This window comes from Chrysochloris asiatica, unplaced genomic scaffold (genome assembly GCF_000296735.1).
Source record: "Chrysochloris asiatica unplaced genomic scaffold, ChrAsi1.0 scaffold00674, whole genome shotgun sequence".
NCBI lineage: Eukaryota > Metazoa > Chordata > Mammalia > Afrosoricida > Chrysochloridae > Chrysochloris > Chrysochloris asiatica.
The window spans coordinates 84,781-98,705 of NW_006409192.1; the positions used below are offsets into that span (position 1 = coordinate 84,781).

The 13,925-nt window shown below is 36.0% G+C and overlaps 1 protein-coding gene across 1 annotated transcript; it reads left to right on the plus strand.

Annotated features, from left to right (window-relative positions):
* The first annotated feature begins 11,390 nt into the window (after nt 1-11,390).
* Nucleotides 11,391-12,440, plus strand: LOC102821933 (olfactory receptor 14J1-like). Its single transcript, XM_006877927.1, has one exon. The coding sequence runs from the start codon at nt 11,391-11,393 to the stop codon at nt 12,438-12,440; it is 1,050 nt and encodes a 349-aa protein (XP_006877989.1).
* The last annotated feature ends 1,485 nt before the right edge of the window (nt 12,441-13,925 follow it).

Below are 13,925 nucleotides of genomic sequence, written 5' to 3' on the forward strand. Positions count from 1 at the left end.
AACAGATTTGATACATTAAACTCTAAAGATTGAAGACCAGAAGAGTTGTGGGATGTCATCAAAAACATCATACAGGAAGAAAGCAAAAGGTCACTGAGAAGACAAGAAAGAAGGAAAAGGTCAAAATGGATGTCAGAAGAGACACAGAAACTTGCTCTGCAACATAGACATGCTATAGGAAATGGAAGAAATAAGGTACAAGAGTTGAACAGAAAATTTCAAAGATTAACTTGAGAAGAGAAAGCCAAATATTACAACAAAATGTGCAAAGGTCTGGAATCAGAAAACCAAAAAGGAAGAACACGCTGAGCATTTCTTAAGCTGGGGGAACTGAAGTAAAAATTCAAACCTTGACTTTCATTATTGAAAGATTCTTTGGGAAAATTACTGAATGATGCAGGAAGCATCAAGAGAAGATGGAAGGAATACACAGAGTCACTGTACCAAAAGAAAATGGTTAATGTTTAAGCCATTTCAAGAGGTAGCATATGATCAAGAGCCAACAATACTGAAGGAGGAAGTCTGAAGTGCATTGAAGGAATTGGCAAAGAACAAGGCATCAGGAATTGATGGAATAAAAATTGAAATCTCTTAAGAAAGTAAGGTGGCACAGGAGGCACTACTCGTCTCTGCCAAGAAATTTGGAAGACAACTATCTGGCCAACTGATTGGAAGAGATCCATATTGATGTCCATTCCAAAGAGCCGTGACCCAACAGATTGTGGAAATCATCGCACTATCTCTTTTATATCCCATTTGAGTAAAGTTATGCTAAATGTAATACAGAAATGATACATTTACAGAGAACTTCCAGAGGTTCAAGACAGATTCAGAAGAGGCCGTGGAATGAGGGATATCATTGCTGATGTCTGATGGATCTTGGCTGAAAGCAGAGAATACCAGAAAGATGTTTACCTGTGCATTACTGACTACACGAAGTCTTTCGATTGTGTGGATCATGACAAGGTATGGGCAACATTGTGAAGTATGAGTATTCTGGAACACTTAATAGTGCTCATGAGAAATCTGTACCTGGATCATGAGGCAGTTGTTGGAACACTGAATGGTGTAAAATTAAGAAATGTGTGTGACAAGGTTGTATTCTTTCACCATACTTATTCAACCTGTATGCTGAGCAAATAATCCGAGAAGCTGGGTTATATGAAGAAAAACATGGCATCAGGATTGGAGGGAGACTCATTAACAACCTGTGATATGCAAATAATACAACCTTGCTTGCTGAAAGTGAAAAGGACTTAAAACATTTACTGATAAAGATAAAAGAAAAAAGCCTGCATATGGATAACATCTAAATGTAAAGAAAACAAAAATCCTCACCACTGGACCAATAAACAACATTCTTATAAATGGAAAAAAGATTGAAGTTGTCAAGGACTTCATTCTTCTGGTATCAACTATCAACTCTCAGGAAGCAGCAGTCAAGAAATCAAGTGACAGATTGTATTAGGCAAATCTGCTGCACAAGACCTTTTTAAAGTGTTGAAGAGCAAACATGTCAGCTTGAGGACTAAGGTGCCCTGCACCAAGTCATGGTATTTTCAATTACCTGATATGCATGTGAAAGCTGGGCAGTAAATAAGGAAGACTGTAGAAGAATTGATGCTTTTGAATTATGATATTGGAGGAGAATATTGAAAGTGCCATGGGCTGCCAAAAAACAATAGATCCATATTGGAAGCAATGCAACCAGAGTGCTCCTTGGAGGTAAAGATGGCCAAACTGCATCTCTCATACTTCGGACATATTGTCAGGAGAGACCAATCACTAGAGTATTATATCATGTTTAGTAGGATGGAGGGTCAGAGAAAAAGAGGAAGACCCCCAACGAGCTGGATTGGCCAAGTGGCAGAATCAATGGGCTCAAGCGTGGCAACGGTGGTGAGGTTGGCCCAAGATCAGGCTGTGTTTCATTCTGCTGTGCAAAAGGTTGATATGGGTTGGTACTGACTCGATGGGACCTAACAACAACATTCCAAAATGTTGAAGGATGCAGAAAGTGTCAACAGTATATAGAAGATATACACAGAGTCACTATACCAAAAAGAAATGGTCGATGTTCAACCATTACTAGAAGTAGCACAGGAGCAAAATCCAATGGTAATGAAGGAAGAATCGAAGTTGCACTGAAGGCCTTGACAAACAAGGCTCCAGGTATGGATGAAATGAATACAAATTCAAATCATTCAACAAACCAGTGAAGTACTAGAGACTCTCACTCATCTATGCCATGATATTTGTAAGACAGCTACACGGTCAATTGATTGAAAGAGACCCATATTTGTACCCATTCTAAAGAGAGGTACCTAATGGAATCCAGAAATCATTGAATGTTACCATTAATACCACATGCATGTAAAATTTGGCTAAAGATAATTTATAAACTGCTGTAGTGAGTACATCGACAAGGAACTGCCAGAAATTCAGGTCAGATCAGGAAAGGACATGGAAGTCGGGGTATCATCACTTATTTTAGATGAATCTATGAATTAATGAAGAGATACAAAAAGATGTTTTCTTGTGCTTTACTGACTATGCAAAGACTTTTGACTGTGTGGATCATGACAAGCTATGAATAACATTGCGAAGAATGGGTATTCCAGAACACAAGACTGTGCTCATGAGGAACCTGTACAAAGACCAAGAGCCAATTGTTAGAAAGGATTCAAGGGATACTGAATGGCAAAAAATCAGGAAAGCTGCTCATCAAGGTTGTATTTGTTGACCATACTTAGTCAACATGTATGTTCGGCAAATAATCATGAAGCTGGATTAATGAAGAAGAAGGTGGCATCAGGTTTGAAGGAAGACTCATTAACAATCTTCAATCTGCAAATGATAAAACCTTGTTTGTTGAAAGTAAAGAGAACATAAAATATTTACTGATAAAGATCAAAGACTGCAGTCTTCAGTATGGATTGCACCTCAGTGTAAAAAAAAAAAGAAAAATCCTCAACACTAGACCAATGAATAACATGGTAAATGAAAAGAAGATTATGGTCTAAGAGTATATTTTTTTGGATCCATATCAAATCTCATGCAATCAACAGTCAAGAAATCCAACCATGTATTCCATTAGGTAAATCTGCTGCAACAGACCACTTTTTCAGTGTTCAGAACACATGTATCAGTTTGAGGAATAAGGAGTACCTGACCTAAGCCATGGTATTCTCAATAGCCTCATATGCATGTGAAAGTTAGACAATAAATAGAAAAAATAGACAAGCATAGAAAAAACTATGCATTTGAATGATGGTGTCAGGAAAGAATATTGAAAGTACCTTCTATTGTCAGAATAATAAATAAATCTACCTTGGAAACGCTACAACCAGGATTCTCCTTTGAAGACAGGGTGCTGAGACTATGTCTCTTATGTTTCAGATAAGTTGTCAGAAGGAGCGAGTCCCTAGAAAAGGACATCATGCTTGGTAAAGTTCAGGGTAAGTGAAAAAGAGGAAGAACCCCAACAAGATGGGTTGGCACAGTGACAATAACAATGTACTCAAATGTACAAGAACGGTGAGGGTGGTCAGGACCAGGCAGTGTTATGTTCTGTTGTGCATAGGGCTGCTATGAGTTGGAACTGACTTGATGGCACCTAACTACAACAAAAATAACAATATTTAAATCAAATATTTTCAAGATATGAACTATTATGTATGGAATATACTTTTCTTTATGTACCACAATAGAATTTTCCTTCTTCCCTCTTCCCCTAAATACTTGCTGTTAGATGTCATCAAGTTAGTTTCCACTCATAGCATCTGTGTGTTCAACAGACATTATTTGTATCATTAATGCTAAATACTAAATCTTTTCACTTTCAGGAGCAGGAAACATTCTCTCCCACTCTATAGTTTGATTTTTCACTCACTCCTTTGATATGTAGATATTCTAATTGCAGTTTCTGAAACTGATTAAATAAATTGATTACCTTCTTGGTAAAGACTTTTTTATTTATTTTATTAAGAAAATATTTCTTATTTTCAAGGACATAAAGATAATGCCTTACAGTTTTTGACATTTTGATTTTAATATTTAAATCTTTAATCTACTTGCAATTGATTTTTGCATATGAAGTCAGTAGATTTCCATCTGCTTAGTTTTATTTCTTCAATATGATCACTAATTGTCCCATTTAGTATCACTTACTGACTTGGAATTCTTATGTATGTGAGAATCTCTTTTGGGAACTATACTCTCTCCCACTGATCTACCGGGTTCTCCCTGTGTTAATACATTTGTTGTTGTTAAGTGCCATCGAGTCGGTTCTGACACATAGCAACCCTGAGCAGTGTTTCCGAGGCTATAAATCTTTACGGGAGCACAAAGCCTCATCTTTCTCCCAGCTGGTAATTTCGAACTGCTGTCCTTGTGGTTCGCAGCCCAATTTGTAATTTCAAGGAGTGCCTCGTGTGTCTAATTGCCAACCTCATGCTAAGTAGTCCAGTGCATAACGTACAGTGTCACACCTGTCCTCTATTAATTCATATGGTGGTGATGGTTGTATGCCATAGAGTCGTTCCAAATCATAGAGACCATGTACAGGAGCAGAAAGCCTCATCCTTCTCCGGTGGCACATCTGGTAAGTCCAAACTGTTGACCCTGTGGTTAACAGCCCAACTCATAACCCACTAAGCTACCAGGGCACCTTTTAATACACATGTTGTTGTTAAGTGCCAAGGAGTACGTTCTTACTTATAACAATGCTGTGTAGGATTTCAAAGGACTGGCTAGTGTCTTAGAGCCACGAAACTTGTGATTAGCAGTAAAGTGTGTGGTGCTGTGGGTTAATGTGCCAGACTGCAAAGCCGTTTGAACTGCAAGGTCAGCGGTTCAAGCTCACCAGCTGGTCCTCAGAAACCCTATACAAGGTCGCTATGGGTCAGAATCGACTCAACGGTACTTCACAACAATAACTTATACTACAAGGCCACTCCAGAACTCCACTATCTTAATTACTATGCATTATAGGTCTTGCTGTCTGGGCAAACAACTACTTCTATATTGTTCCTCTTCTTCAAATGTTTTTCTTGGTTGCCTTGTGTTTGTGAAAATTTTATGGTCAGTACAATAATTGTAAGTATGTTGTCATTTTTATGACAACTACATTGACTCAACATATCAACAATAGAAAAATTAACTTACTGAATATATTATTGTTCTAATAATGTCAAGGTAACTGTCCATATTAATGAAATATTTTCAGGTACATTTTTTTAAGTCCAAAAAAACTTTACATTTCTTACAATATTGAACTCATACAATATTTTTCCTCATGTGATTGACTAAATTCACTCAGCACAAGTTCATCCATGTTGTGAGGTGTTACAAAGATTCATCATTACTCTTCAACTTTGTTAACTATTCCATTGTGTGTTTGCACCAAAGTTCATCCTACCATTCTTCTGTTGATGGGCATTTAGGCTGTCTCCATCTTTTTGAAAGCATATGGAAGGGTATTCTTTTCTGATCCATTCTATTCTCTTTCATGACTAGTACACTTAATCCATTTACATTCAGTGTAATTATAGACAGGTATGAATTGATTGTTGGCATTTTACTGTGTGAGTTTGTTTTTACAGTGTTGCTCATTTCTTTGTTCTACATAATATTTTGCACAGAGTCAATTTTTTTCATTTCTGTTGGGTTAATAGTTAATAAATCTTTCTGATTTTTGTTTTGTTTTGTTTTGATGTGCAGGTGTAAAAATTTTCATAGATGTTATCCTATGGCTTATATATTTTAAACAGTCTTCTTTTTTTTTTATCTTAAAATCAGTTTGATTTCCTTGCCACTTGGAAGTTCTGTATTTACACTATTCCTTTTTTTGATATGTAGTTGACTGCATTATAAATTGAAATTGCTTGTCCCTATTTTCAATCTTATAGGTTTGTTTTATTTTAAATATTTCTATATCTGAAAGATCTACAGCCTCAGAAAGCCTGTTCAGGGTTGCTATGGGTCCGAACCGACTCAACGGCACTTAACAACAACAATAACAACATATCTGAATTGTGTTCTGAGTGGTGTGGTCATGTGTGGTAATCTCAGCTGTTGTCTACTGTTGTTGGTTCTTAGTTCAAAGAACACTCTTCAGCATTGTTTGTAAAGTTGGTCTGATCATTACTAATACCTTTAGTTTCTGTTTATCAGGAAATGTCCTAAATTCTCCATTGTATTTGAGGGAAAGTTTTGTTGAGTATATGATTCTTGTTTGGCAATTTTTTTTTCTTTAAGAGATTTGTATATGTCATCCCGTTGCCTCTTCTTGCATGGTTTCTGCTGAGAATTTAGAGCATCTTATTAGTCTCCTTAATACATTTCTTTTTGTTTTGCTCTAGCTGTTCTCAGAATTCTTTCCTTGTCTTTTGGTTATGGGAAGTTTGATGATGATATTTCTAGGTGATTCTATTTTGGTATCTACCCTGCTTGGGATCCATTCAACTTCTGTCTTTCATAATGTTAGGGAAGTTTTCCAGCAACAATTCTTTAACCTTTTCCACTGGGTTTTCTATCACCTCTTCCTTTTCTGGAATTCTGGTCATCTGTAAGTTGTTCCTATCCATCATGTCCCAAACAACTCTTAGGCTTACTTCTGAGTTTTGCATTCTTTTTTCTGATTGTTCCGCTAGCATAATAGAATTGAGAGATTAATCTTCAAGATCACTAATCTGTCCTCCCATGTCTTTGAATCTTCTCCTTTGTCCTTTCAATGTACTGTGCATTTCTGAAACCTTAGTATTACTCTTCTGGATTTCAAATTGCATGTCTTATATTGCTTCAAATTGTTGTCATCAGCCATGAACTTGGACCAACATTTTCATATTAATATTTGTCTCACCCTCATACATTCACTTAAGGTTTCTCTGTAACTCAGTGAATACTGTCAACTATATATACTGATAGAACCACCAATCACAGTCAAGATACAGAACATTTTCATTATCCCTAAATGATTATTCTTCCTGTTTGTAATCCTTCCTTCCTCTGGCACTTGTCCACCAAATTACTAATCTGCTTTTCACCACTATGTGTTACTTTGCCTTTACTAGAATTTTATGTAAATGAACTCATATGCTTTCTTTGGTGTTGATATTTTTTGCTGAGTATATGGTTTTGAGAATGATTTGTGGGTGAGTTATCTTTTATTGCTGGGTTGTTTTCCATTATATAGATACATTAAAGTTTATTTATTCACTCAATGGTGGTGAACAATTGCATTGTTTCCATATGGAGACATTTTGAATAAGCATTTTAGCAATATTTGTGTACAAGTCATTTTGCTGACATACGTTGTTTGTTTGTTTTTCCCCCTTTTCTTTTCATTTTTTTCTGACAAATGCATAGGTCTGGGATACCAAGCATTCATTGCTTTTCATTGATCCTGACTCATAATAACCCTATAGGGTTTCCAAGATTGTGAATCTTCATGAAAGCCAACGGTCACATCTTTCTCCCACTTATTAGCTGCTGGGTTCAAACTACTTAGCCCTGAGCACTTGAAACCACTATGACATCAGGCTTTCTTTTTAGTACTGAAATAGTGGGGATGACATGGTAGATTATGGCCTAATTTTTTAATTGTCATTTTGTATTTAGAGCAATTGAACCCTATTGCAAAAGTTTAACAAGTTTGGCTGGTCAAAACCACCAGCCTTTTCTTGCGATGGCAATTATCAACAACAGCATAGAAGTTTTAGATGTAAAAAGGAAAAGCATAGTCTCCTAGTGAATTTCATGTGGGGGTCTTTCAGAGGAACAAGGAAGTAGGAAAGGAGCCTGGGTGGTGGCTAAAGAGAAATAAACTCTATGCATACTGGAGAAAGTGTTTCAAATTATTTAATTATTATAAATTGTTCATCATTATCATTTTACAGAACATGGGGTGATGCTTTTAATTGCATTGTTTCTTAGTCACAGAAAGATAGAGAAAATGAAATCACTATATCATTCAGTTCTGGCATTCATTACGAAAGATTAAAAAAATAAAAAAGAAGAAGAAGAAGAAGAAGGGAAAAGAACTGGATTCTCAAGAGACTCAGCATGCTTTAAAAGAGCTATATATATGATTATAGGTAAGAGAGACTAGGAGCTGGTCATCAGCTGTGATTGCTACTCACAAACCAAAAAAACCTGTGGTGAGTTTTCCAATCATTAATAAGGAAAGAGGGAAATATTTTATGGAACCTCTGACAGAACCTTATGTTCTTCTAATTGAGTTTGTGAAAGCAAGACCAAAATTAATTTCCCTGAAAATGAGCAGATTAACAAGGTCCAAAGATCTAATTTATATAAATGTAATATGATAATAAGTCATTTAAGGAAAATCTTTTAGTGGAGACTTTTTAATATTTGATGTATCTATATAAGCATTCAGTAAAACAACTGTAAAACGTTTCTTCTAATAATTCCTGATAATGTCATCTGTAAATGGCAGAGCCTTGGGTGAAAGTGTCTTCTGTATAATTATGGCCTTTCCCAGTGCAACTGTGAGACTCTTATTAATATTTAGAGTTTTGTTTTGTTTTGTTTTAGATACAACAGAGCAGATGGAATTGGAAAGTCCAACTGTTTGGGACCCAGATACCAATCCTGTTACTTAAGTCCTCTGAGCCTCATTGTTCCTTCTAAAAATGGAGCTGAACTCCTAAAAGTGTTTGTGTGGATTGAATAAGATTTATTTAATGGTGATTCCTAACATGGTGTCTGTTTCATAAAATGAAGACTTAAAACGTTTAGTTTTGCTGTTTTTTCCTTGTTGGAAGATAATGTATTACTTATACAAATATACAGATTAAAATATTAGTGAACCAAATTAAAATTTAAATATGGAAAGCAATGATATTTATCATTTTAACAATTCAAGATAAAAGAGGACAAAAAAAAAAAAAAAAGGACATGGAAAGGAAGAAAATGTATTGGAAAAAAAAAAAAAAAAGGACATGGAAAGGAAGAAAATGTATTGGAAGCAACATAAGTGCTCTAATACAATTGCTGTAAATTTTCTTCCAGTTTCTCCTAGTTTCTATTAGTGAGAACTTGTGATAGAATTTGCTGGAGTTCAGAGGATTCTAGATAGAGTAATTTTATGCCACTTTTTCACAGAAAAAGACAAAAGACTTAAATTTGGAAGCCAGAACAAACATTTTGAGCATTTTATTTAATGTAACATCTATTTGTATTGTAAATCTAAAACCACTGGTTCATTTCAGACAGTAGGATAAAGAAATAGTCAAACCAAATGTCAGGCACATTCTTCAGGGAAGAGAAGTGTGGGTGGCAGACTAAGCCTGAAGAATCTGCACTCTCAAAATGATCAGGAATGTAGAACATTGTCTGTGTAGAATGTTAATGCCGTTGGAATTTGATGTTCCCTGAGACTATGGTCCTGTACCCCAATGCAAGTTACTCATTTCCTCAAGATATTTAGTAATGGCTAATAAGTTTTCATAAATCTGCCCCCTATATACTTACTATGGTCATGAATATATTTATCACCACTCTGGAGGTCTTGGATAGAGTGGGAGAAAAATCTGAAATGAAATTCAAAATCATTAAAATGCTAGATTTATTGGCCTGAAAGGAGAATGACAGAGCCAGAGATTACGGTCTTGAACACCTTTCAGGTCTGTAACTGAACTCCTCCCCATGGCCCAACTTTCAGTCAAATAATAAATAAGCCTGTAAGGTAAACAAGGAAATAAGCACTTGCCTTCCTTAGAACAATCAACTCTTCAAAATTAGAAGGGCAGCATTTGTATGGATTGTTGGATAGAAAACAATTTACACTGTAAACTTTCACCCAAATCAAATAAAATGTTTTTTAAAAATGATAACGAATGAGCAGGGAGTGTTGGCCTCAAGATTTAAGATTCTCCCAGTCATCATTTCTAAGGAGATGAATTACTATGATACCAAAAAATTATATGAGATCTGTCATGATTGACAAGAAAGCCCCCAACAGACTGTCATGCAACAGTTTTTGTAATTGTTGCTTAGAACTCACAGATGAAAAAAAAAATAAAAAATTAAGGAATATGAGGAATTCATTGTGAAGTGACTCATCAGCCCTCATAACTTAAAAGGAGCTCTCGTGGTGGAATATTAAGCACTTTGCTATTAACTGAAAGGTTCAAACCCACCAATTCCCCTAAGAAAAAGATGTAGAGATTACAGCCTTGGAAAGCCTAGGGGACAGTTTTACTGTGCCACATCTGGTCACTATTAGATTCTTAGTGTGATGCTATGGGCTAATAAGCTGGACTGCAAGATTGGTTAGCACAACAAGGTTGGTGATTCAAGCTCATCAGTCACTCCTTGGAAACCCTAGACAGGGTCCTTATAAGCTGGAACAATGCAACAGCAGTTAACAGCAGCAAAACTATAGGGTCATTATGGAGACCTTGTGTGGCGCTGTAGGATAATCACTGGTCTTCAAAGTCAGTTTGATCTGCAAGGTTGATATTCCAAACCCAAAAGCCACTCCTTGGAAACCCTATACAGGGTAACTATGACACTGAACTGAGTAGAGAGCATTTAAAAACAATTGTGTTACTATTAGCTCAAATTAACTAGAAGGCAATGAGTTTGGTTTTCAGTACCTTACTGAAGCTATCTTGATTTTTTTTTTCCCCCCAGAGCTCAATGTACTGGACAACGAACCAAATTTCTGCATTTTCAGAAATATGTATTTGTTCATTCCTTGTGAGATTTTCTTTTGATGTTGCAAATAAAGAGAAAAGAAGGTGAATGAAAGATTTATAAACAAAATTAATTTAGATATAAAAAATATTCCAAGAAATTATTCACTGAATCTTAAAGAGTATTTCCTTTGCAAAAGTGAGCTTTCTCTTCATTTCAATTAAATGTTCCTTGACGAAGATATTAATTGAAAGAACAATAATACTACATAATATGGCCTTTGGCTCCACAGTTACTGGGATTTACCCTAGGACAAAATTGTTTGGCAGGAAAGGTCTTTAGGAATTACCCTGTCCAACCAATCCATTTTTTAATTCCCAATTCTGTGTTTTCTGGTAAGGGTACTCCCCCCTCCTAAAATAGGGTTGTGTACTATATGGAAATACTCCTCATCCAATTTCAGATAAATGTATTCAATAACTGATTACAGCTTTTATTTTGTTTTACTTAAAACAAAGCAATAAGTTTTATTACTAGTAATTAAAGATGGAGGGGTTTTTGGTAAAGCAAATGTAAGTATTCTCCCATGACAGGACAGTTTTCAACTATAACAACTGGTTTACTAGTGTAGACTGTGAGCTACATGTTTGGATCCCAAACAACTAGGGAACCGCTGATACTCAAGAGGAACTTAATAAATAATTGCTTTAAGTAGCAATGATGGACAAATGAATGAAAATTATTTTTTAGTAGCTTTCTACCACATTTCCTACATTCTCTTTTCTTCCAGCTGTCTCAAAAATAATTTCCTCAAAATAATTATGGCAAATATAACCTCAATGAATGGATTTCTCCTCATGGGTTTTTCTGACATTCGTGAGCTACAGATTTTACATGCTTTGCTGTTTTTAGTGGTGTACCTGCTAACCTTAACAAGTAACCTCATCATTATCATCATCACCATAGTGGACCAGCGTCTCCAAGCCCCAATGTATTACTTCTTAAAACATCTTTCCCTCCTGGACCTCTCCTTCATCTCTGTCACGGTTCCCCAGTCCATTGACAATTCTCTGATGAATGATGGCTTTATTTCCCATGGTCAGTGCATACTCCAGGTTTTCTTCTTCTCATCTCTAGCTTGTTCTGAGTTGGCCATTCTCACAGTGATGTCTTATGACCGCTATGCAGCCATCTGCTTCCCACTGCACTATGAGGTCATCATAAATCCTAGTAAGTGTCAGTGGGCTGTGATAGCTGTATGGCTAAGTGGAAGCATCTCTGGAATCTTGTTCACAACAGCCACATTCTCCATCACATTCTGTAAGGCCAAAATAATCCACCAGTTCTTCTGTGACATCCCCCAGTTGCTGAAGCTCTCCTGTTCCAATGATTACCTTCGAGTGATTGGAGTGTCGACTTTCATGTCTGTACTGGCATTCATCTGCTTTACCTCCATTGTCCTCTCCTATATACACATCTTCTCCACAGTACTAAGAATACCCTCTGCTGAGGGCAGGTCCAAAGCCTTCTCTACCAGCCTGCCTCACCTCTTTGTTGTCTCATTTTATGTCTCCTTTGGTGCCTTTGAATTTCTAAAACCAACTTCAGATTCTCCAACTGTTTTTGACCTTTTGATTTCTATATTCTATACAGTCATTCCCCCAACCCTCAACCCTATTATCTACGGTCTGAGGAATGAAGTTATGAAGGAAGCTTGCAGAAAGTTATTGTTGGGTAGACAATTCACCAAGAAAACATCATACTTGTCCTATTGTTAATCGATGGATATACTATATACAAGAAAAATGTTAAATAATATTAAATCCCTTCAATATGTGGTATTAATGAAAGGCTATAACATTTACCTACTTATTAATTATACAATATAAATATCGTCATTCAGGAAACTCTTCACGTAATTCCTACACCTTTGCTAGATATTTAAACTATGTGTTCCTTAATTCAAATTAAGAGAAAATAAACAAGTACAATATTTTAATATAGGCACTCTACTCTCCACTCCTGATGTAGCCTAAGCACTGGATTGTTAATCACAGTTCAAACCTACCAGCTGCACAGTGGAAGAAAGATGAGATTTTCTGCTCCTGTAAAGGTTTACATCCTCAGAATCCTATACAAAATCTTACCACCAACAGCAACTCTCCTCTCTCTCACAATTCCTACAGGCATAGAAACAAGCATATAAACACCAACATCTGCAAGCAGACTTTTTCTCTCTCTCTAAATAGGCAATACTACAAAAAAAGAAGCAATAAAATAGTGACAATTCACCCACAATCCCACCAACTGAACTGATGAACTGTTTTACTTCATTTGTTTAATTTCAATTGTCGATCTTAATTCTTCTGTTTACACATATCAATTTTGCATATTGGTGCAAGAACTGTTGTGGTACAGTGATTGAGAACTTGGCAGTATGAACTCACTCTGAAGTTCTGCAGGAGTAAAGACCTGCTTCCATAAAGGTTCCAACTAAGAAAACCCAATGGGACAATTCTCCTCAGTCACATGGGTCCATATAAGTTGAGAAGAGATTCAACTGCAGCCAACAACAAGGAACAGATACTTTGTTTTACTTTCATAATGCACCTGGATACATAGCATTCAGTGGAATTCATCTCATTATGTAGTAAAACCTACCTGGAACTTGTGTGGATGGAAACCTGTCAGAGAAGGAAAACTCAGATATTAACCAATAAAACAAGCAAGGGGAAAATGGTAAGAACTGGGCTTTACCAAAGGGAGAAAACTTGCAAGACCTGGAAAACACAGGACAGCCTATTTGACTTCCTGCCCTCAGAAGTTTCACTGGATATTTAACTATTCACCTATTTTATAATATGGGTTATTTCCAATTTTTAAATCTTATAAACAATGCTACAATTGTAGTTCTGCTATTCATAATTCCAAAGAACAGGGTTTGATAAACCAAAGTACATAAAAAGTTCAAGTCTCTTGAACATAAATTGATTTCCAACAAGAGGAAACCATTTTATGTGGCCATTCGCTATATATAGCCCTCTTACTCCTCCATGTCTCACAGGATTTTAATTATTTACAGAAGAAGTGGTCACATTGAATATGTCAGGTGACTCAAACCATGCTAGGTGCCTGTATCACAAAAGTGCATCATATGTACACAGCACTGGGTATTTCAGAATTTTTATAAACTTTTTTTATTTTCACACTAGTAAAATTCTACTTTTTGTAATTTAAAAAAATTGATGACTCTAAATATCAAA